This window comes from Panthera leo, chromosome D3 (genome assembly GCF_018350215.1).
Source record: "Panthera leo isolate Ple1 chromosome D3, P.leo_Ple1_pat1.1, whole genome shotgun sequence".
In the NCBI taxonomy this organism is placed as follows: Eukaryota; Metazoa; Chordata; class Mammalia; order Carnivora; family Felidae; genus Panthera; species Panthera leo.
In genome coordinates, this window is record NC_056690.1 from 23,657,573 (window position 1) to 23,679,909 (window position 22,337).

General features: G+C 42.4%; 1 protein-coding gene across 2 annotated transcripts in view; it reads right to left on the reverse strand.

Annotated features, from left to right (window-relative positions):
* The window catches only part of KREMEN1 (kringle containing transmembrane protein 1), a 72,357-nt gene that overhangs the window by 48,262 nt on the left and 1,758 nt on the right, over window positions 1–22,337 (reverse strand). For both annotated transcript variants that reach the window (XM_042910011.1, XM_042910010.1), the window contains exon 2: window positions 2,445–2,607. In XM_042910011.1, the coding sequence (XP_042765945.1) occupies window positions 2,445–2,607 (163 nt within the window). The remainder of the gene's footprint in view (window positions 1–2,444; window positions 2,608–22,337) is intronic.

Consider the following 22,337-nt stretch of genomic DNA (forward strand, 5'->3'; position numbering starts at 1 on the left):
AAAACAACAACAAGGGGCGCCTGGGTGGTTCAGTCGGTTGAGTGGCCGACTTCGGCTCAGGTCATGATTTCAGGGTCCGTGAGTTTGAGCCCCGCGTCAGGCTCTGTGCTGACAGCTCAGAGCCTGGAGCCTGTTTCAGATTCTGTGTCTCCTTCTCTCTGACCCTCCCCCGTTCATGCTCTGTCTCTCTCTGTTTCAAAAATAAATAAATGTTAAAAAAAAAAAATTAAAAATAAATAAATAAATAAATAAATAAATAAAAACAACAACAAAACCCGACACTGGTTTCCCTTCCTAAATACTCTTCCCAACCCAACCCAACTATTTCTATGAATAGCAAAAGCAAGGGAAGGAAATAAACCAGAAATGGAGTGGGGTTATTTTTTTTAATTATGCAAAAATTCTAATGAATATGTATAACTTTGAAAATAAAATGTAAAAGAATGACTTGATGAGCGTATGTAACTTTAATGATAAAATGCAATAGATAGCAAAATGCGAAGTACCACAGATTGTTACCTCTGGGAGATGGGGCTTGCTGAGGATTTCAGGGGAAAGATGTAAAACAGGGGCTTTACTTAAACATGTATCTGTAGTTCTGAGAATTTTGTGTGTGGGGGGGAGCTTTTAATATTTTTATAATAACAACTAAGAAATAATGCAACAGCAACTGTAGGGAAATAGCCAGTTGGTACAAATTAGAGCAGAGGTGAAAGAAAGACCTGAAGGCACAGGCATGACCAGGATGACAGGCCTCAGACGTCAAGACATCCACAAGGGTCCTGGAGTGTTAGCAAAGGTACGTAGGGAGAGCAGAAGGTAAACAGTGTGGCCCATGCAATGCAGGTGTGAATATGTCGGCTGAGCTGGGTTGACAGTGCCATGGTTGAGATTCCAACGTATTGGTAGAAGCAGGGACACAGTGTGTGGCTCAAAGAGTCACTCAGTGATCATTTCCCCCTGTCCTGATGGCTCAACAGGCTGCCTTTGCACCTGTCCTAATAATAACTAAATTCTACACAGTGTTGAACCATGAGTCACATTATCAGGATCTTGAGTATAAATCGTTCAAATGTAGTTGTAACCAAAAGTGCTTAGAATCTTTCTTTGCTCTTGGGCTGCCTGGGTGGCTCAATAGGTTAAGCGTCCTACTTCAGCTCAGGTCATGATGTCACGGTTCGTGAGTTTGAGCCCCACATAGGGCTCTGTGCTTTCTTTACTCTTGTCCCTATAGACCAGTGATTTTTAACTTGTTTGGGATCACTGATAATTTTGAGAATCTGATCCAGATTCTGATCTAAGTCATGGATCATCTCTGCAGAAAACTGCAAGTACACATTTGAAGCACCTTGGATCTCAGGTGAAGAGACCCTGCCAGAGTCAGACAGAAGGTTAAGACCAAAGAAACACCTTAGTCTATGGAAAGGAAGGAAACAGCACAGATCTGATGGCTATAGCTGTTCCCAGAGCAAGGTTATCCTGGGCTGGCAGAGGGTAGATAATGTAGGACAGCTTCCTTTGCTCAGAAGCAGAAAGTTTGGGCCACACACGGTGTTCTGCCTGACCACCGCATTCACAGCAGCTTAAGAAGTTTGGCTATCTATGTATTGTCCACTGGTGGTAGGGCCAACTAAGAAATCCCTTCCCAAGAGACCTGTAAGTAATCAGATGGGAAAGCAGAGCTCTGAAAACCAGTATCAAAGCAACTGAGGTTGAAAAGAGTAGTAGAGGGGCGCCTGGGTGGCTCAGTCGGTTAAGCGGCCGACTTCGGCTCAGGTCATGATCTCGCGGTCCGTGAGTTCGAGCCCCGCATCGGGCTCTGTGCTGACAGCTCAGAGCCTGGAGCCTGTTTCAGATTCTGTGTCTCCCTCTCTCTGACCCTCCCCCGTTCATGCTCTGTCTCTCTCTGTCTCAAAAATAAATAAACGTTAAAAAAAAAAAATTAAAAAAAAGAAAAAAAGAAAAAAAAAAAGAGTAGTAGACTGTGGTGTGCATGTGTGTGTGTGTGTGCGTGTGTGCGTGCACACGCACGCATATGCACACGTGCACGTGTGCATATACACATGCAAGGTGTGGGAGGAAGATTTTTTTTTTTAGTATTTATTTATTTTGGGGAGAGTGGAAATGGGGGAAGGGCAGAGAGAGGAGGACAGAGGATCCTAAGGGGGCTCTGCGCTGCCAGGCTGACAGCAGCGAGCCTGATGTGGGGCTCAAACTCACGAACCTGTGACATCACGACCTGAACTGAAGTCAGATGCCCAACTGAATGAGCCACCCAGGTGCCCCAAAAAGAGGATTTTTAAAAGAGTAATAAGAAAGGCCTTCTGAATTAACCAAAAGGAGACAAAGAAACTTTCCATAGCTGTGAGCTAGGCTGGAAGGGACTGGAAAAGAAGGCCAAAGATTTTTTTTTTTTTTTAAAGCACTCTGTGGCCCCATCTTACCTGCAATAGTTATGCTCGCCTAGGCCCCCCTCCCCATTGGGGTATTTCAGAGTGTTGTATGGATGCTGGAAAGTCTCGTTCCAGAACAGGCATGGCTTCCCGCCTTGCAGTGCCGTCCAATTCTGCGTTCCCCTATAATCTGCACCATTGGCTGTGAAACATTCTAGGAGAAAGAAAAGACAGAGCAAACTAATTTTCTGGCAACATCCACAGTTTCCTCCCTCTCTGGTTGATGTTTTATTTGTTTTGTTTGGACCCAGCTGGAAATGGATAGTGTCTTGCTAGATCCTGGACACCATGAAGTTAACATCGCTAGGGCTGAGTAAATCTGAAATGCAGTCCCCTCCAAATGCTAGGCTAGTCTTGGCAATAGCTTGTCTACAGACACTTTACAGATACTTTTCCCCTAAAGTATACAGATCCCAACTAGGATATAAACACGGAGGTGAAATGTATTGAAGCCCATGAAGTGAACCAGGAAACCCCCAAATCTGGGAACCGTTGGCAACAGCCATCACAAGGAATTCTGGGTGCTCGGAGGGGGTCACTGGTCTCGCCAGTGTCTCTGTGTGGTAACTAGAACCAGGTCACCAGCTGTAACTGAGCTCTCCCCTACAGTCTGAAAGGCTGCACTGACACTTGGATTTAATAAGACCATCGGATACAGCAACGCTTTGGAATCCCAATCACACAAGTCTGGGAATGACTCACATTCCCTGGTAATGAAGAACAGTCCTCCCCATGCTGTTTGAGATAGAGATGCAACAGAACAGTCAACAGGAGGGAGCGAGCAGAGGCCAAGTTGGCATTTTTCTCTCACCTCTTTCTGAAATTCCTCCCTACAAGACACACTGAACATCGTCTCAGGTCCAGTTAATAAAATGACAAAATCCCTGCAGGTGCAACCATGTGCTTCTAAAATCTGCTTCTCAGACTTTGGGGGGGATGGGAACTGAGGCTGATAGGATTTCCCCCCACATATTGCATGCATTAAATTCACAGAGATTCATGGGAAAGGCACAGTATAAAGAGCAATTTTTAAAAATTAATTTAGTTGAAACTGACAGATAGAAGTACTTCAAACACTTCTTGAAGATGTTTCACCAGGAACCTGACGATCTGGGGGAGTTACACTGACATTCTCAGCTGTCTTTCTTTCCTTCCCCTGGCAGGCACTGACCTATAACTTCCGGTATGAAGGGCTCTTAGGGCTGCCTCCTGGTGAAGTGCATGCGCCTACTTCAGTCTAAGCACGTGAACAACATGAGCACATCTACATTCTAGAAGATGCTTTTTTATTTTATTTTTAATGTTTATTTATTTTTTTTAGAGAGAGACAGACAGAGCACAAGTGGGGGAGGGGCAGAGAGAGAGGGCAACACGGAATCCGAAGCAGGCTCCAGGCTCTGAGCTGTCAGCACAGAGCCCAACATGGGACTTGAACTCACAGACTGCAAGATCATGACCTGAGCCAAAGTCAGACACTCAACTGACTGAGCCACTCAGGCACCCCTAGAAGATACTTCTTTTTATATTTAAAATCTATCCACAGACCATCTCTCTGCCTGTACCCCCTTCCTCCTACTATCTGGGCTCTGTGTCTTGTCTGGAATAGCATGGTTTTATGGACAGGCAAAATAACCTGGAATCCCAGGCCGTACAGAACGTCATAACAATTTATCACGTTTGGCATGACATTCATATATTACGGTAAGGGCGACTCATCAGGTAGGGGTGCCTAGGTGACTCAGTTGGTTGAGCGTCCGACTTTGGCTGAGGTCATGATCCCATGGTTGGTGGATTCAAGCCCCGTGTCAGGCTTTGCACTGACAGCACAGAGCCTGCTTTGGATTCTCTCCCTCTCTCTCTGCCCCTCCTCTGCTTCTGCTCTCTCTCTCAAAAATAAATAAACATTAAAAACAAAACAAATGTTCAAAGGTAATTGAAGAAGGCAGTTCAGTGTGGCATAAAATACACTAAACTGAGAGCCTAAGCCCTGGCTTCTTGTCCTGGACCTGCTGTTGGCCAGCTGTGTGACCTTGGACGAATCACCGTCATCCACAGCACCACTAATGCTTACATAGTGTTTTACTGTGTGCCAAGCTCTGCTCTAAGTGCTTTACAAATATCAACTCCCCACCAACCCTGTGGGGAGGTCCCTCAATATCCTACTTTACAAGATGGGGCAACTGGGGCACTCAACCACCCCCTACAAGGCCTCTACTGGAGCCCCCTCAGGCCATCCTTGTTTTCTCTATCCTCCCCCTCACCCCACTTCCCATTCATCACCAAATCCTGTTGACTTTCTTAAATATACACCCTGAAAGTGCCCTCTCCTCTCCATCTGGGGTGCCACCCCTTAGGCCCTTCACCATCAGAGGACAGCAGAGCCTCGTTCAGGACTCACAGCTTCCGCTTCTGTATTCCTGCAATCCATTCTCCACACAGGTGCTCAAAGTGCCCAGGAAAATGTGAGCACTGGAAACAAAACCCAAACCCTTCATCCTTGCCTGCAAAGCCTCAGTGATGTGGCCCCAGGCCTTCCCTCTCACTGTACTCCGAGCTCTTCTAGTCACTTGCTGTGCTCCTGCCATATTGGTTTGCTTTTAATTCTGTAAACGTACCATGCTATTTCCTGCCCAAAATGTTCTTCCCTTAACACCTCCCAGCGCAGACTAAATGTTACCTCAGAAAACCTGTCCCCCCCATCTCCACTCCTTGTTTTCTGCTATTTGTCCATTTGCTTCATAGCATTTATTACCACTAGGAATATGTATAATCTGCTAGACAGGGAAAGAGGGACTGTGTGTGTGTGTGTGTGTGTGTGTGCACGTGTGTGTGTACATCAAACCCTATCCCAACCCCAGGGTTAGAATGGGACCTGGGAATTTGTATTTCTAAAAAGCTGCCTAGGTGCTTCTGTTAAGTAATTTGGCTTGGGAACCACTAGACTGGATGATTCCAAGAGCATCAAGCCAATCTTTTGTCAATTGCTAGAATTTTAATTGCAATGTGCTAATATATCTTTTACTCCTACCACAAGTGGTTGAGGAGTGGCCCAGGAGCCAGAAAGGCAGGCCAACCATTGGAAGGCCTTAGCAATAGACAGCAACCTGCAGGATGGTGGGGTCAGCGTTCCCAGAGGCTCAGATGACTTGATTTGTAACACAAAAGAATGTGGCACCTCTCCACATCTGTCAGTCCACATGAATGGGGATGAGGTGGCATCTGAGAGAAGGAATGGCAAAGTGCAGGCTTGTTTGCTTCAGTCTGTTTCTCCTAGACCTAATCTTATTCTCAGTTACATTAGGGAAACGGAGGCAGTGTACCACATTTTATGATTCCCCCCCAACCCACACACACACAGATTTGCCCAGTGCATATCAATTGTGGGAAAAAAACCAAGAAGAACAAACTTGAGTATTCTGGATTAAGGTGATATCACATCTTGATTTCATCAGAACATCAGAGTGGGTAAGGAAGGAGGACCCCTCCTCCCTTAATTTCTACTGCTTGAAACTGATATAAGCTTTGGCTAGATAAGCAAGAAATGGCTTAAGCCAATAAAAAAATAAAATATCACATGATATTTATGCATATCACAGCTGTATATTTATGCACTCAGTGAAAGGGAATGAACAATGGTGAGAGATCTCATGTCTAGGATATCATTAATCAATCCATTCAACAAATACTTATTTAGTACCTACTATGTGTCTGGCACTGTTCACAGCACTGGGGCTACACTGGGGAACACTGTGCAGTCACAGAGCCTGTGCACACCCGTGCACACACAGGGGAGCCACGTTCATGAAAAACTAGTCAAATTCACATCAGGTAGTGAGGAGGGCTATAAGGAAAAATGGAGTAAGGGGATGGAGACCGAATGGTGGGGGTTCTCTCTTAGAGAGGTTGGGCCAGAAAAGGCCTGGAGTGGAGGAGGCATTGGTCAAAAGGAGGAAACAGAACCATGTAAACAATGTGGGAAGATCGTTACTGACGGTGGGCACAGCAAAGAGAAGACCCCTGCAGGCCCCTGACATGCTGGGCAGGTATGGGAACTCAAGGCAGCTCCTTTAACCTGGATTAGGGTGAGTGGGTGGGAAGTGAAGAGGAGGAAAGCAGGCAAGTAAGGCCAGGACACACAAGGTCTCGAGCCTTATATGAATCAGATTTTGGCCTTTGTTCTAAGTGAGGGGGGAAGCCAGCGGAGGGTTCTGAGTAGAGAAATGACATGATCAGATTTACCTTTTAATGCAACTGTCTAGCTGCTGGGTGGGGGAAGAACTTTGGAGAGGTAGGAACTCAGCCAGGAAACATTAGTCAGGTGGTTACAGCAGAAAGACAGGCTGGCAGCCGAAAGGTGGTAAGAAGTGGCCAGATTCTGGATGTACTTTGAAGGCAAAGCCAAAGGTATTTGCTGGGGTTTGAATACAGGGTCTGAGAGAAAGAGGAGTGGGGTATAACTCCAAGGATGGGGGCCTGAATGGAGAAGTCATTTACTACAATGGGGAGGACCCAAGAAGGGCAGAGTACCTTGGGTGGAACCCAGGGTTTGGCTGTGGATCAGTTGAGTCTGGGTGGAGATATACAGTAAGCAGATGGCTCAGTGAGCCTGGAGCTGAGGAAAGAGGCCGAGCGAGGATGGGGCTAGAAATGTGGCAGTAACAGCATGGATGCGTGGAGGGAACAGGATTACTGTGTGTGGAGACAGAAGATATTTGGGCCGAGCCCTGGGGTCCTGCAACATTTCAGGCTTGGAAAGAGGAGGTCCTGGCGCTGATGAGTGAGAAAGTGCAGCCTGAGAGGTGGAGAAAAGCTAAGAAAGTGTGTGGGTCTCAGAAGTCAAGGAAGAAGGTGATTTGAGAGGGAAGGAATAACAGACTGAACAGAGGAAACCTCATTTCCTCATCTTCTCTGGCTAGATCCCAATCACCTCACAGAATTCATCTGTTTGACTCGATCTCTCCACCAGAAAACTCCAAATATTTTGTGTTGGGGATTGAATGGAAATAGGCCTGATGTGAAACATAAGCCTGACAGAAATTTAGTAATACAGCAGAAAACTTCCTCCATAAGGCTGGCATCAAAGCACCCAGAGCATTAATTCCACTTTTCTAAGTTGCTAATTCCTTATCTTTTCCCCTGTCACCAAAATCCTCCAAAGTATGGCATATGACATTTATTTGAAAAATTGGAGATGCTAATTTTATTGAAATTTCCTTGAGATAAGTGGAATCACATGAGGATGATCAAATCCTTGGCTGAGAATCTTGAGCGAATGATTTTGTGGCAACTGGCTATTTTCTGTAGGACCTGCTATGCTATGAAGTGATAGTAAGATCTGTGGGCAAGGCCCCACGTTTGGTTGAGAGCTCAGTACTCCTTCATTGCTAATTAAAGCAAACTGGAGCCTTCTCCCATAAAGCTGTTATTGTTTGTTATGCCTGGAATTTTGAAGTGTTGGGCATAACGAGAAGACCTGATGCCATATACATTCTAAACTTTGATTTTTATACCTCAAAATCCATAGGATCTCACATATTCACACGGTATATGTAAAAAGTACTTGGAGATTTCAATAATTGACAGGCATGAGCTGTAGAAGACATAGAAATACTCCCCCCAAAATATTTTCCACATTACAGTTCTCAGTCTACCTCTTGGGGAATCCTTGAAAGATGGGGACCCGCTCCATAGACAAATACTACATATACAACATTGACAATTTCAGAAGTGTTCATGGAATTCCTGAAGCCCTTCTATGCAGCCCCAAGTTCCATTAACTCTAAGTACCCTGAAATAAGTGATATCTACAGAAAACACACACACACACACACACACACAGAAATTTATAGGCTTGAATATTTAATTTCAAGGGTTATGAAATAGTTTAAATCAAATACCATTCTGCACAGAAACTTTCTATTAACAATGTGGTATGGTATGGAAATCATACATTAGGGTCTGATGCCAGACTTCAGCCTATGGTTTACAAGCTACAGGCACTCAGCTAAACACTTTGAGCCTCAGTTTCCTCACTTGTAAAATGGGGGATTAGGGCTCAGGGCAGCTGGAAGAATTAGAGGACGTACAAGTAAAATGTCTAGCACACAGTAGGTATCCGATAAGTTATTACAACATAATTATAAAGTTTTTTTTAAATAATCAAATTTTATTATAAATTTGAGACCATGATGATCACATATTTCATTCTGGTCCAGAAAAATAATTATTTATAGGGATGCCTGGTGGCTCAGTTGGTTAAGCATTCAACTCACAGCTCAGGTCTTTTTTTTTTTTTTAAAGAGAGAGAGAGCATGGGTGGGGGAGAGAGGCAGAAGGGGGGAGAGAGAGAATCTTAAGCAGGCTAGAATGTGACCCTGGGATCATGACTTTAGCCAAAATCAAGAGCCTGATGCTCAACCGACTGAGCCATCCAGGGGGCCCTGAGCTCGGGTCTTGATGTCAGTTTGAGTTCAAACCCCACATTGGGCTCCATGCTGGGCATGAAGTCTATTTAAAATAATAATAATAATAATTAATAATAATAATAATAATAACCTATATTAATTACCTATGCAAGGCAATATAACATGAGAGGAACATCATCCTATTATAATTCTGTTTAATGTTATCAGGCTGCCATCAGCATAGAAAATATATGTGATGTGAGTCCTGTGTTGAATCCAAACATTCAATGAATAAGAGATAAAAAGCTCAGGTCATGATCTCACAGTCATGAGATTGAGCCCTGTGTTGGCTCTGTGCTGACAGTGCAGAACCTGCTTGGGATTCTCTCTTTCCCTCTCTCTCTGCCCCTCTCCCACTTGTGCATGTCCTCTACCTCTCTCTCTCTCTCTCAAAATAAATAAAAAATAAACATTAAAAAAAAAGTTTTTTTTAAATGTTTATTTATTTTTTGAGAGAGACAGTGGGGGAGGGGCAGAGAGAAGGAGAGAGAGAGAAGGAGAGAGAGAATGCCAAGCAGGCTCTGTGCTATTAGCACACAGCCCAATGTGGGGCTTGAACCCCACCAAACTGTGAGATCATGACCTGAGCTGAAACCAAGAGTTGGACACTTAACCAACTGAGCCACCCAGGTGCCCCACAAAATGAACACTTTTTTTTTAATTAAAAAAAAATAGGGCACCTGGGTGGCTCAGGAGGTTACACATCCAACTTGGGCTTAGATCATGATCTCACAGCTCATGGTTTCAGGCCCCTCATTGGGCTCTGTGCTGGGCTCTGGGCTCAGAGTCTGGAGCCTACTTTGGAGTCTGTGTCTCTGTCTCTCTCCCCTGCTCACAATCTGTGTCTCTCTTAAAAATAAAACATAAAAAAAAAAAAAAAAAAAGAATAAGAGGTAAGAAAAGGGGCACCTGGGTGGCTCAGTAGGTTAAGCGTCGTACTCTTGATTTCAGCTTAGGTCACAATCTCATGATTCATGAGTTTGAGCCCCACATTGGGCTCTGCACTGACAGCAAGGAGCCTGCTTGGGATTCTCTCCTTCCCTCTTCTCTCTGCCCCTTCCCCCCCTCAAAATAAATAAACTTAAAAAAAAGATTAAAAAAAGGTATAATGTAGCAAATAGATTTTTTTAATGTTTATTTGAAGAGAAAGAAAGAGAATGCATGAGCACAAGCAGGGGAGAGGCACAGAGAGAGGGAGAGACACAGAATCCCAAGCAAGCTCCATGCTGTCAGCACAGACCTGGACATAGGGCTTGATCTTGGGAACTATGAGATCATGACCTGAGCCAAAATCAAGAGTTTAATTGACTGAGGCACCCAGGTGCCCCACAAATAGATTTTTCTTAATCAAAATTTCAACTGTGTGATGAAACACATCTTTATTTATATGTTCTAATGAACCCTATAACTCAATATCTGTATGTATTATAAACGAGGAAAATGCCAAGTTAATAAAGTCCCAGCCAACTGAACTCTGCCAGCTTGTATATGTACAGCATTTTTAAAGTTCATGTTCAAAACCATGAGATGTTCTTTTAAAATAATTAAAACTTGACATATATGAGATAGAGGCAGGAAAACAGCAGTTAATCTAAAAGACATTCTATTCTTTGACGAGATTTAATAAAGTTGAAGATTGTGTTCTCAATGAGGCTCTATAACTAGGTCATTGCTAATTACACTATTTGTCTGAAGCCATACTATTGAGAAATAGAAAATTTTTCTCATATTGAGTCCAGAATATTCCTAGTTTTCTGGTAAAATTACTAGTTGGATCTCTATCCATGATATTTATGGGAGTCACTGTTTTTAATCCATCGAAGTTAAATGTCTGTTCTATGTAGGACCACTCAGCATCTCTAGTGATCCTATGTTGGAAGAATTCAGCTGAGTTTGACCGAGTTTGGAATCAACATGAGTCAATAAACACTAAATTCAATTATTTTATGTCTTAAAATAAGACAGCAGAAAACATTTTCCAATGGGAATATCTTCTGTTCCTTCAAAGATATCTCTAAAATTTGGTTAAGTGGGTAGAATTCTAGAAATACAAGGCTGAGGTGGAAAAAGCTCCCATTTAGAGAGCAATACAACAGTGTTGCCAAATGTCTGCTCAATACACCTACTCTGCTGGGTTTCTGGTACAGATCGGTATCCAGTGGGAATTTGTGGATACATCTTCAAAGCGCATGCTCTTGGGAAAAACGGATTTTTGCACACACTCAGAAGTGCTATAGGAATGTTTATTTCAGCTATGCAGAACCCTGAAGTAAAGAGTAAAGAGACACATGACTGTGGGAAGGCAGTGATTTCCAACATTTTCCTACCCTGACATGGCTGAGCTAAGAGCAGTGGTTCCCACGATCATATGGAGGCAGGTTATCAGATCTAGACTAGAGACAGGATAATTTTCCGTATACATAGTACATATGGGAAATCACTGGAATAAAGAGGAAAGCATACCAGATAACCAGCTGACACTGTGTGGTTTGAGCAAATCACCTGGACACTTGAGGCCTCTGTTTCTTCACCCGTGAAACAATGGGTTTTGAGACAGTCTCAATGGCCCTTCTCACTCTTAACTCAAATATCAAAACTCTATCATAATGAAACTGAAGTTCAAAAGTCTGGGATGATGAAGTTCAAAAGTCTGGGATGATGTTCAAAAGTCTGGGATGATTTGAGTGTTGATGGCTCAAAATCTCTTCCAAGCTTAAAACTCTCTAAATCTGGGACACCTGGGCACCTGGGTGGCTCAGTTGGTTGAGCATTAACTTCAGTTCAGGTCATGATCTCACAGTCCATGAGTTCGAGCCCCAAGTCAGGCTCTGTGCCCACAGCTCAGAGCCTGGAGCCTGCTTCAGATTCTGTGTCTCCCTCTCTCTCTGCCCCACACCCATTCACACACACACACACATACTCTCTCTCTCAAAAATAAACTAAAAATGTGAACAAAATTTTTTAATCTGGGACACCTGGCTGTCTCGGTCAGGAGAGCATGCAACTCTTGATCTCAGGGTTGTAAATTCGAGTCCCACATTGGGTGTGGAGGTTACTTAAAAATAAAATCTTCAGGGGCACCTGGGTGGCTCAGTTGGTTAAGCATCCGACTTTGTGACTTCGAGTCCTGCACTGGGCTCTGTGCTGACAGCTCAGAGCCTGAAGCCTGCTTTGGATTCTGCATCTCCCTCTCTCTCTGCCTCTCTCTCTCTCTCTTTCTCAAAAAATAAATAAAACATTTTTAAAAAATTTAATAAAAAATAAATAAATAAAATCTTTAAAAAATGTTTAAAAATCTTATAAAAATAAAATAAATCAGACCCTCTAATTCTACATGTTTCTCTAATGGAAGTGACAATTCTATGGTAAAAAACAAAACAAAACAAACAAAACAAAATTCAACTCCCATGTGGGCCCTGAATCTATCAGAGAGGTACTTAAGCATTAAGCATCCTTTTTGTTTAAACAAAACTACATCTTCAATAAATAAATAACAAGGAAAAAAGAGAAAAAGGGAATCCTATAGGTTAATAGAAACTCTTGTCATATCACCTAACTGTACCGTGCTTAGATCCTGAGTTGAACAGTAAAACAACCCAAGAGACAACCAGGGGAATTGGAACATTGATTACTAACAGGGTATTTGATGATATTAAGGAATTGTTAGTTTTTCTAAGTATGATGATGGTAATGGTACTGTGTTTTTTAAAAGAATTTTAATTATTTATTTATTTATTCATTTATTTGAGAGACAGAAAGGAGAGAGAGAGAATCTGATGCAGGGTTCGATCTCCTGACAGATCATGACCTGAGCTGAAGTCAATAGTTATGTGTGGTTTTTTTCAATGTTTATTTAGTTTTGAAGGAGAGAGAGAGAGAGAGAGGGAGGGAGGGAGGGAGGGAGTGGGGGAGGGGCAGAAGAGAGGGAGACACAGAATCCGAAGCAGGCTCCAGGCTCCAGGCTCTGAACTGTCAGCACAGAGCCCGACATGGGGCTCAAACTCACAAGATCATGACCTGAGCCCAAGTCAGACGCTTAACCAACTGAGCCACCCAGGTGCCCCAAGAGTTCTTATCATTTGGAGATACTTATTGAAATACTTATGGATGAGATGATATATCTGAGATTTGTTACAAAATAATCTAGTTGGGGAGACGAAGCCAGTACAAATGAAATAATACTGGCCATGGTTGATACTCACCGAAGCCGGGATATGGATATATGGGATTTCCTTACATTCGTCTATGTTTGCATGTGTTCTCAATTTCCCATAATCAAAATTTGTTAAAGGATACCTTGAACACATGTTGTTTTTTATAATTAATCTACCTTAGTTTCTTTTTAAGAGCTGTAAACAAACTCAATCAGCTGTAAATTCAGTCATCTAAAATTAAGATCGACATTCACAGATCATGTTCTTGGGCTATGTATTAACAGTTGAAATGATCACAGAACAAGCTATACTTTTGACCAAAGTGGAATTACCATAAAAACAATCACTCTAAAAAAAAAATCACTCTAATGTTCTTAAAGTTATCAGTAGCTTTTTATTCAAAAATGTTTTAGATCTTTCTTTTTATTCAAGGAAACAGTGTCCTTAAAAACAGTAATGGAAGAAAAAGTCATGCCTCTCAAAGTTATTTTAACTAAAGAATTTATACTTTTGGAAGGGCGCTTGAGGTCTTCTATTTGAATCTCCGGTTTCTTCATCTTTATTAACAGATGAAATATTTAATTGTTTAAAAGACTATTCCAAGAAAATTGAACCTACCATAAGCATAGGACCAGAGGTTCAAGTTCAGAAGACCCAGGAAAACACTTCAGAGGGGAGTCCTTATTATTTGTTGTATAAAACTTTGGAAAACAACCCAGAATGCAGTGCTGGTTGGGTACCACTCTTTTCCCATCTGGCTCTCATCTTGAATATGCTCTACTCCTACCCAGGCAGGGCCCACTGGAAAATGTGCCACAGTTGCCACTGTGAAGGACTTGTGTTTCTGCCAGGAACAGTCACCATGAATACACAGTGCTCAAGGAATTTGTATTTATCATTTAGGATATTAAAAATGCATACAATAATCAAATTGAAGACCAAAAGATAGTTTTTAAGAATCTAGCTCTATAACATACACAGAGAGATGAAGCCAACCCTCAGTGAAGGAATGGACTCATTCAGACAGAAGTCAACCGTCAGAAGAACTCTAGCTTCACGAATGAACCATGGATTCTACTGCCAACGCTACCAGCACATATTCTATTGCTTTGGTGATCGTGTACCTCTCTTGAGTTAATCTTTGAATACAAACGGATCTACTTCAATCTTGAAATGAAATCTCATGCTAGACTAGTTTTCACTTATGCTTAAGATATTTTAAATCTTAAGATGTTTTAAAATTCAAAATCCAGGGGCGCCTGGGTGGCTCAGTCGGTTAAGCGTCCGACTTCGGCTCAGGTCACGATCTCGCGGTCCGTGAGTTCGAGCCCCGCGTTGGGCTCTCTGCTGACAGCTTGGAGCCTGGAGCCTGTTTCAGATTCTGTGTCTCCCTCTCTCTGACCCTCCCCATTCATGCTCTGTCTCTCTCTGTCTCAAAAATAAATAAACATTAAAAAAAAAATTAAAAAAAAATAAATAAAATTCAAAATCCAGTTCTCTGATGGAAAATAACTTAGCGCCTTATAAATCAACTTTAAAAGAAACAAAAACAAGATAAAAAGATGGAGCACTATTTGAAAGGTCATGTCTAGAATAGATAGCACTATACTCCTACAGAAACTGGGAGCTCTAAAACAAGTCCCACAGCCTGGTCAGACTTTATCACCTTGAACTGTAATTGCTTAAGGAGCACCTGGTCCCGCTTCCCCTAGCCCGTGAGTTTCTTGTGCATCTCATCTTCGTATCTGCAACAAGTACAGACCCCTCAGAACATGACTGGCAAATGTTAGCTGAATAAGGGAAGCAGGTATATGGGGGACCTGGGGGGAAAATGCATTACAGACATATTGAGTGCCCTGGTTTCCTCACCATAAGTTGGTGAGGAATCATGACTTACCTCGCGATGACTTATGAGAATATGAGAAGTTCCAGGAAAGTTTAGGTAAAATCAAGTACTTGAAAATCAAATACTTGCTATTTAAGCCAGAGGAATCTGCTATTTAAAGGAACTCTATGGTGAAGCCATGTAATAGGGAATAATCAACCGCCTTTGTAATGAAAACATACATTTTATATTCTGAGTTTGCTTTAAGCAGGAGACACCTGGCACAAATCCACTTCGCCTCCGCATCTCTCGACCAACCCTATTTCACACTGTCTGAAGCTCTCAATCAGTATAAAAGGAGATAAAACAAACTGATATAATCCAGCTTCTGGACAAGTTTCATCAGTATTGCCTGTGCCCTATTTTTAATTTCAGATGGCAAGAAAGTTCCCCTATAATGGAGTCCTGGAGGGCAGCCAACGCTCCATGGAAGCCAGGCTATGGGCTATTCAGCTTCCCTTGGTTGATATGGGATGGTCAAATAAGAGTTCTTGAGTGGGGAGCTAACGAGCAGGTCCACAGCATGTCTCTAAAGCATAACTTTTTTATTATTTTTTTTTCTTTTCCAAAATTTTATTTAAATTCTAGTCAGTTAACATAGAGTGTGACATTGATTTCAGGAGTAGTGATTCCTCACTTACATAATAACACCCAGCCCTAGAGCACATCTTTAAAATAAAACCCAAAGCAACAAAGTGGTCGTCTTTTATGAATTGGCACAGGCCTGAGTCCTAGTCAGAGATGCTGGGCATACAAACAATAGGCATTTGATAGGCACTTGTTAGTTGGTCCCGAGGTAAAAATATGATTCAAGTGACAAGTTTCAGAAGCTCTAGCCAGGGAGACAGTTTTGGGCAGAAGGAAAGACTCAGTGTAGCACTAATTTATAAACAAACACAAGCAGAAGCTGTCATGTCTAGGCCAGCCACAGCAATAAGGGTAGACAGTGACCAACAGATTGATTTCATAGTCAAAGGTATAAAGTTTCACAGAGCTATAGCAGGGTTGCCAGATTCACCAAATGAAAATACAGGATGCCCAGTTAAATTTGAATGGCAGATAAACGACTGATCAAAGTACTTTTTTAGGGTAAGTATTCCCAAATACTGTATAAGACAGATTTATGCAAAAGAAATTATTCATTGTTTCTCTGACATTCAAATTTAACTGAATGCCCTGTATTTAATCTGGCGATCTTCCTCTAGAGAGTAGAAACACGGTGAATCTCAGATGACCTTACTCCATTTAGGTTTCCAAAACACTGTCCACAGAAATGCATATGGACCTCAGATATGGATAACGAAGAATCTACTTTCTTAAGAGTAATCAACAAAATGTTGATCAGAGTTGCCTCCTCCTAGGCCACAATGAAGGGAAGGACAAAAGAATAACACAATTAGGATGGGGTTTCTCAACCTTAGCCCTATTAACATTTGGAGTCAAATAATTCATTGGCGGGGCCGTCCTGTGCATTGTAGGGTGTTCATTTTAGCAGCATCCCTGGCTTCCACCCGCTAGATGCCAGTAGCATACTCTACCCCGCCCCACCCCACCCTGAGTTATGACAATCAAAAATGTTTCCAGATATTGCCAAATGTCCCCTGGGGGCAAACTCTCCTCCAGTTGAAACCACTGAATTAGAAGAAATGGTCAAATAAACAGAAAGTGTCATATCCATTAACCAGTGGTCACATAACAAAAGATTCTTCTCAAGGGAAAAATTCTCAGCTTGCCCTGGATGCCCTCAAGCCCGTAATAAGGATGAGAGGCCTAGTGATTTCAGCTAAGACAATCAAAAACCCCTCATCTGCCACAAGTGCTAGAGAAGAATCTTTGGTGAGCCAAGCCAATGAAGCTCTGCATGGCAGTGCGCACATCACAGCAAGCAGGGCGTCGTACACAGCCTTTGAAGACGTTCCTTTTAAGTTAACCTCCCTTCCAACTAAACTTTTTCCAAATCTCTTCCTGCCATTTGGAAGTTGAGTGATTCTCAGCTGAAAAGGCCTGTATATACGAGGTGCAGATGGCGGCAGTTACGGCCCTCACCAGATGCTGCAGTCTCTAATTTGATTGAAAGGATATAATTAGACAACAGAAACACTTTAATGAAAGAGCAAAACATGGAGGGAGGGAAGGATTGAAGGCCCTTAACTGATGCCAAAACACCCACCAGTAATAGAGGCTTTGAGTCTGGGGAAAGGGAAGGGGAAAGCCCCTTAAAAGGACAGTCCCCATCCTGTTTATTTCCCCATAGACATAGGAATAGGGATTTTATTATTGTAGATTTCCACTGTATTTTATGTGGGAACAATCTGATTAAAACCAGAAGAGTCTTCGGAAGAACATCAAAGAAAAACAAATATGGCTTCTGTGGTCATTATTAAAAATATTTTTACCAGCCCAATAATCATCTTTGAAGATGAATTTTTATAGATTGAACAGCAGCAAGTAATTTACATACTGTGATGGCACTGGTTAAGGATCGCTACCATCGTAGAAGAGGACTGCTTGGTCGCCATGCTTTCACGCAACTTTAGGCCACCAAGGAACACGGACAGCCATTTAACCTATCTGCTTGGAAGTCATGAAGAAACCACGCAGAGTGAGCTGTACATGCTGATGCTGCAACCATTTTGGATCATCTTTAAAAGTTGCTTATGCTGTTTTTACTATTTCCTAGCTTTCAAACTTTGAGTGTGAGTATACTGCTCTGGTTCTAACCAAGAATCTAACCAAACTGAAAGAAATCCCGCCCTCAAAGTCTGAAGTTGCTAATGTGGTGTGACACTGGGGTTTGGAAGCGGCTGCAGGCTCCCCAGCCCACTAGAAGCAGGGCCCGCCCTTGTGGTAAATTGAACAATAAAAGTTTAATGCTTTGGCAACTTGCCAAGGATTAAATCAGTGGCAAGAGAAACTGGAGGCTGGGCCTAGCAGAGGAGCAGCCCCTAGAAGGTCCTGTTATAATTGAGAGGAATAAAGGCAACCTTGCATGTCAGATGGCCTAAAATCTTTTGTCTGTGAGAGATGCTTCCCAGCACCCAACTTCATTTGTCTTCAAACTTACAAGGCCAGGGTGCCTGGCTGGCTCAGTTGGTGGGGCATGCAACTCGAATCTCAAGGTTGTAAGTTCAAGCCCCACGTTGGGTGTAGAGGTTACTTAAAAATAAAATCATAAAACACACACACACACACACACACCAAAAAAACTGTTCCGAGTCCAGGCTAGGGAAGGTGCTTTCCTAGAAAGAAGATTAAAAGCGGGTGGGAGGAGTAGGGAGCAGGGGATTTCCTTGGAGGAGGAGAAGCAAACTTCTATATAGTGGCTATTTTTGAGAAGTATGAACACCCTTCTGACATTTCTACAATGGCCTCTCTCCTTTCTCTGTTCAGTCGGAATCCAGGATAATGTCTCAGAGGTGAGGTCTGGGGAAGAAGCCACTGTCGTCTTGAGAAGACAATACTAAAGACCACAGAGAGAGGGAAAAACAGAGTGAACTAGGGCTGCTCGTCCTGGACTAACACATCCGGGTTCCAGCTGGACTCTCAAGGTCAAACTGAATATGGAAGGAATGTCAGTCATTGTTCTGCCCCACTCAGGGGCCCCGCACAGTGAGCCAGCCAGAAACCAACTTGCCAAGTGGCATCAGGGGGCTTGGGGAGATCTCACCTCAAAACCTCCATAGGTAGTTTTCTATGGGACACATTCATTTCCTCCTCTGTTGTCCTAATTCAAGAGGCAAAAACTTCGGCAAAAGCTACAGATCCAAACTTCCGGCCTCTCTCAAGTGTTTTGCATTAACTGTTCCACAGTACAAACACAATCAACTTGGTATGTTTGAATGCTTCACTTTGTTTTTCAAAAATGTTTTAATTAAAACAAAATAATCAGCCATGCTAAGCACATTGTTGTGTTTTAAAGGCCACTTTAAAAATGAGGACAGAACCATGAAAATAAAATTCAATTGTTTAGGAAAGTGATAGAAGTTTGTTTTCTTCTTCCTCTTCTCCTTCTTTTTTTTTTTTTTTTTTTTTTCCTGGCTGTTTTTCTGTGTCTCAGGCTGGTGCCACCTGCTGCCTGGGCTTTCCTCTGAGAAACAGATCTCTCAACCGTTTGCTCCAAGCAACATCTGCATAGTTGAACAAACATGGGCCAGTTCCAAGGCAGACACTATTTTCTGTATGTAGCACACACTGAACCATACTGAATTTCTTCTTAAGGCATTTTTTAAAGCACATTAAAGATCCAAATGTATGTGCATGAACTTCCCCTCATGTAGCTTTTTAAAAAAATTGTGGTTAAATATACATAAAATTTACCATTTTAATCATTTCTACTGTATGTCTCTTAAAATTAGTTAATAGTAAAAGGAAAATGGTTCATGTTTTTCACCAAAATCAAGCCTCCTTTTCACCTTTCCAGACCAGTGAACACTGGAAAAAAATCAATACACATGGACCTTGAGTAGGACTTAGCAAAGTATAGCCTTGGGCCCAATCTGGCCCACTCCCTGGCTTTGTATAGCCCATGAGCTAAGAATGGTTTTTAAAATTTTAAATGATTGAAAACAATCAAAAGAACGATATTCTGGGGGCACCTGGGTGGCTCGGTTAAGCGACCGACTCTTGACACCGGCTCAGGTCATGATCTCATGGTTTGTGAGTTCAAGCCGCGCCTGCTCGAGATTCTCTTTCCCTCTCTCTTTGTCACTCACCTGCTCCTGCACTCTCCCCACTCCCCCGCCAAAATAAATAAACAAATAACCTTTTAAAAAAATGAATAGTATTTTGTGACACATAAAAATTATATGAAATTTTCAAATTTCAGTGTCCCTAAAGTTTTATTAGAATATAGCCATGCCCATTCATTCATATTTGTCTATGGCTGCTTTTGCCCTACAAAGTCAGAGTGGAGTAATTTCAACAGAGACGGTACAGAGCCCAGAAAGCCCAAATTATTTACTGCCCTCTACAAAAAATGTCTGCTGGGGCACCTGGGTGGCTCAGTTGGTTGAACATCTGACTCTTGATTTTGGCTCAGGTCAAGATCTCAGGGTTGTAGGATTGCGCCCTGCATCAGGCTCTGCACTAAGTGTGGAGTGTGCTTGGGATTCTCTCTCTCTCTCCCTCTTCCCAGCTCATGCATGCTCTTTCTCTCTCAAGAAAAAAAAAAAAAAAAATGGAGCACCTGGGTGGCTCAGTCAGTTAAGCTTCCAACTTCAGCTCAGGTCATGATCTCATGGTTCACGAGTTTAAGCCCTGTGTCGGGCTCTGTGCTGACAGCTCAGAGCCTGAAGCCTGCTTCGGATTCTGTGTCTCCCTGTCTCTCTGCCCCACCCCTGCTTGTGCTCAGTCAGTCTCTCTCTCTCAAAAATAAATAAAAACATTTTTTAAAATTAAAAAAAAATGTCTGCTAACATCTGACCTAGAGCTTCAGATGGCATTAGAGGCCCCCAAATTCTAAACTAAAGATGTTACATTGCCCATCACCAAAAATCCCTAATCTGTATATTGTAAAGGTATCTAAAACAATATATTTTATCTTCATCATTTATTGCTGTTGCTTTAACTATGCTAAATGGTGATATTATCAATAATGTCTATATTAAGTACACCAACTTGTTGCTTATTAGTAGTGAGCCTAAATGGAACTTCTTTGTGCTTTCAGATTTATAAAAGGTCTCATTGCATATCTCAAACATTAATTTCTTTATTTTTATTTTTTAAGTTATTTATTTATTTTGAGAGAGAGAGAGAGAGAGAGAGAGAGAGAGAGAGAGAATCCCAAGCAGGCTCTGCACTGTCATCGTGGAGCCTGATATGGGGCTTGAACCCACGAACAAACCATGAGATCATGACTTGAGCTGAAATCAAGAGTTGGACATTCAACCAACTGAGCCACCCAGGCACACCGCCGCATATCTCAAACACAGAAATATCTTTGTCTAGGAGCCCAAACAAATTTTCATAGAAACACCAGAGTTCTTTGATATCAGGTCAATTTTGACAGGTTTGTGTTTCTTAAAATACTCAAAGCATAAAAATAATGAGTCGACATGAAAGCATGTTAGTCCTGTTTACTCCTATCAGCCCCTGTGTTGCATTCAGGTAAACTAACATTAATGAAGTCCCTAAGAGGGACAGGGCTCTATACTGTATGAAGCAGTCACTGTTCACTGAACTTACAGGTTCTACAGCAAGACATACTACTGGCTAACAGGATGAATGCCAGATGAGGATTTAGAGGAGAATGAGCATCATAAGGTATTCCAGCAAATGTAACCTGAGTTGAGAAGCTCTGTGGATGCACACCTGACAGCCCCCAAAGGCAGTGAAACAGCCAAGCAGGTAGTTTGCCTTAGGTGGAAGGCTGAGATAGCACAATTCTGCCCAGCCTTCTCTACTTTTCCTACCTCTAGGCTCTCCCCTGCAGGTCAGTAAATTCCAAATGGGAGCCCACTTCAGAGAGCTCATTAGCCCTAGGGCCCTGGCTACCTTCCTCCTAGAAAGGAAAGTCTAGATTCCACCATCAACTTCTGCCCTTATCAGTTGTGAAGGAAGGGAGAGAATCTCAAAGGAAGAATGGAGAGGAGAAGGGAGATCATTTGGGGTTGGTTATACACTGTAATTAGAACTAGCATTGATGGGGAATGAGCTAACTGTTTTTATAAAGTCAGCATTCAAAAATGCAAACCACCAGTAATTTAAATATTACAAAATTGTGCAGAATATAAGTATTGAAATAATTTTTTCCATCCACAAAATTTCAGAGAAAATTACAGTATCAAAAAATATAAAATGGCAAGTTTGGCATATCCTCAAGGATTTAAGAAACTAGTAGGCAGGCTTGAGACAGGATGTGATGCTGAAGACCATGTGGTATCTCCCTAAAACTGCTTCTGGAACTAAAGAGGAAAATCCTGACCAGGGCACAGAAGCCCTGGTATACCAAGATGGTAGGAAACAGAGCTGGTGAGGCTTACTGGAGCAGGAACTTGGGTCACTTCTCATAAATCATCTCACAATGGTTATTTATTTATCTCTAACTCACACTCCTAAATAAAAGCGCACCAAGGTTTCAGGTTCAAACTGCCTAAGAGCTGCTGCATTTGACCCCTCCTAGCAAAGCAAGGATGTCTGAGGAGAGGATGCCACCTTCTAACAAACATAAGCGGAGTTGAGTCACTTAACGCTTTTCAGAGCTACTACTCTGCCCTTTCCAGAAGGGGAACCAGTTTATTTCCACCCATACCTCTCTCTCCATAGAGGACATTAAATCCTGACCACACACAGATGGCAAAGTGGAACTAAGGGGTTACTAGGTTACAGTTATGTTGACATATCCTGGCTCTCGGAAAGATCCTCCTTCATTCTTCTCATACGG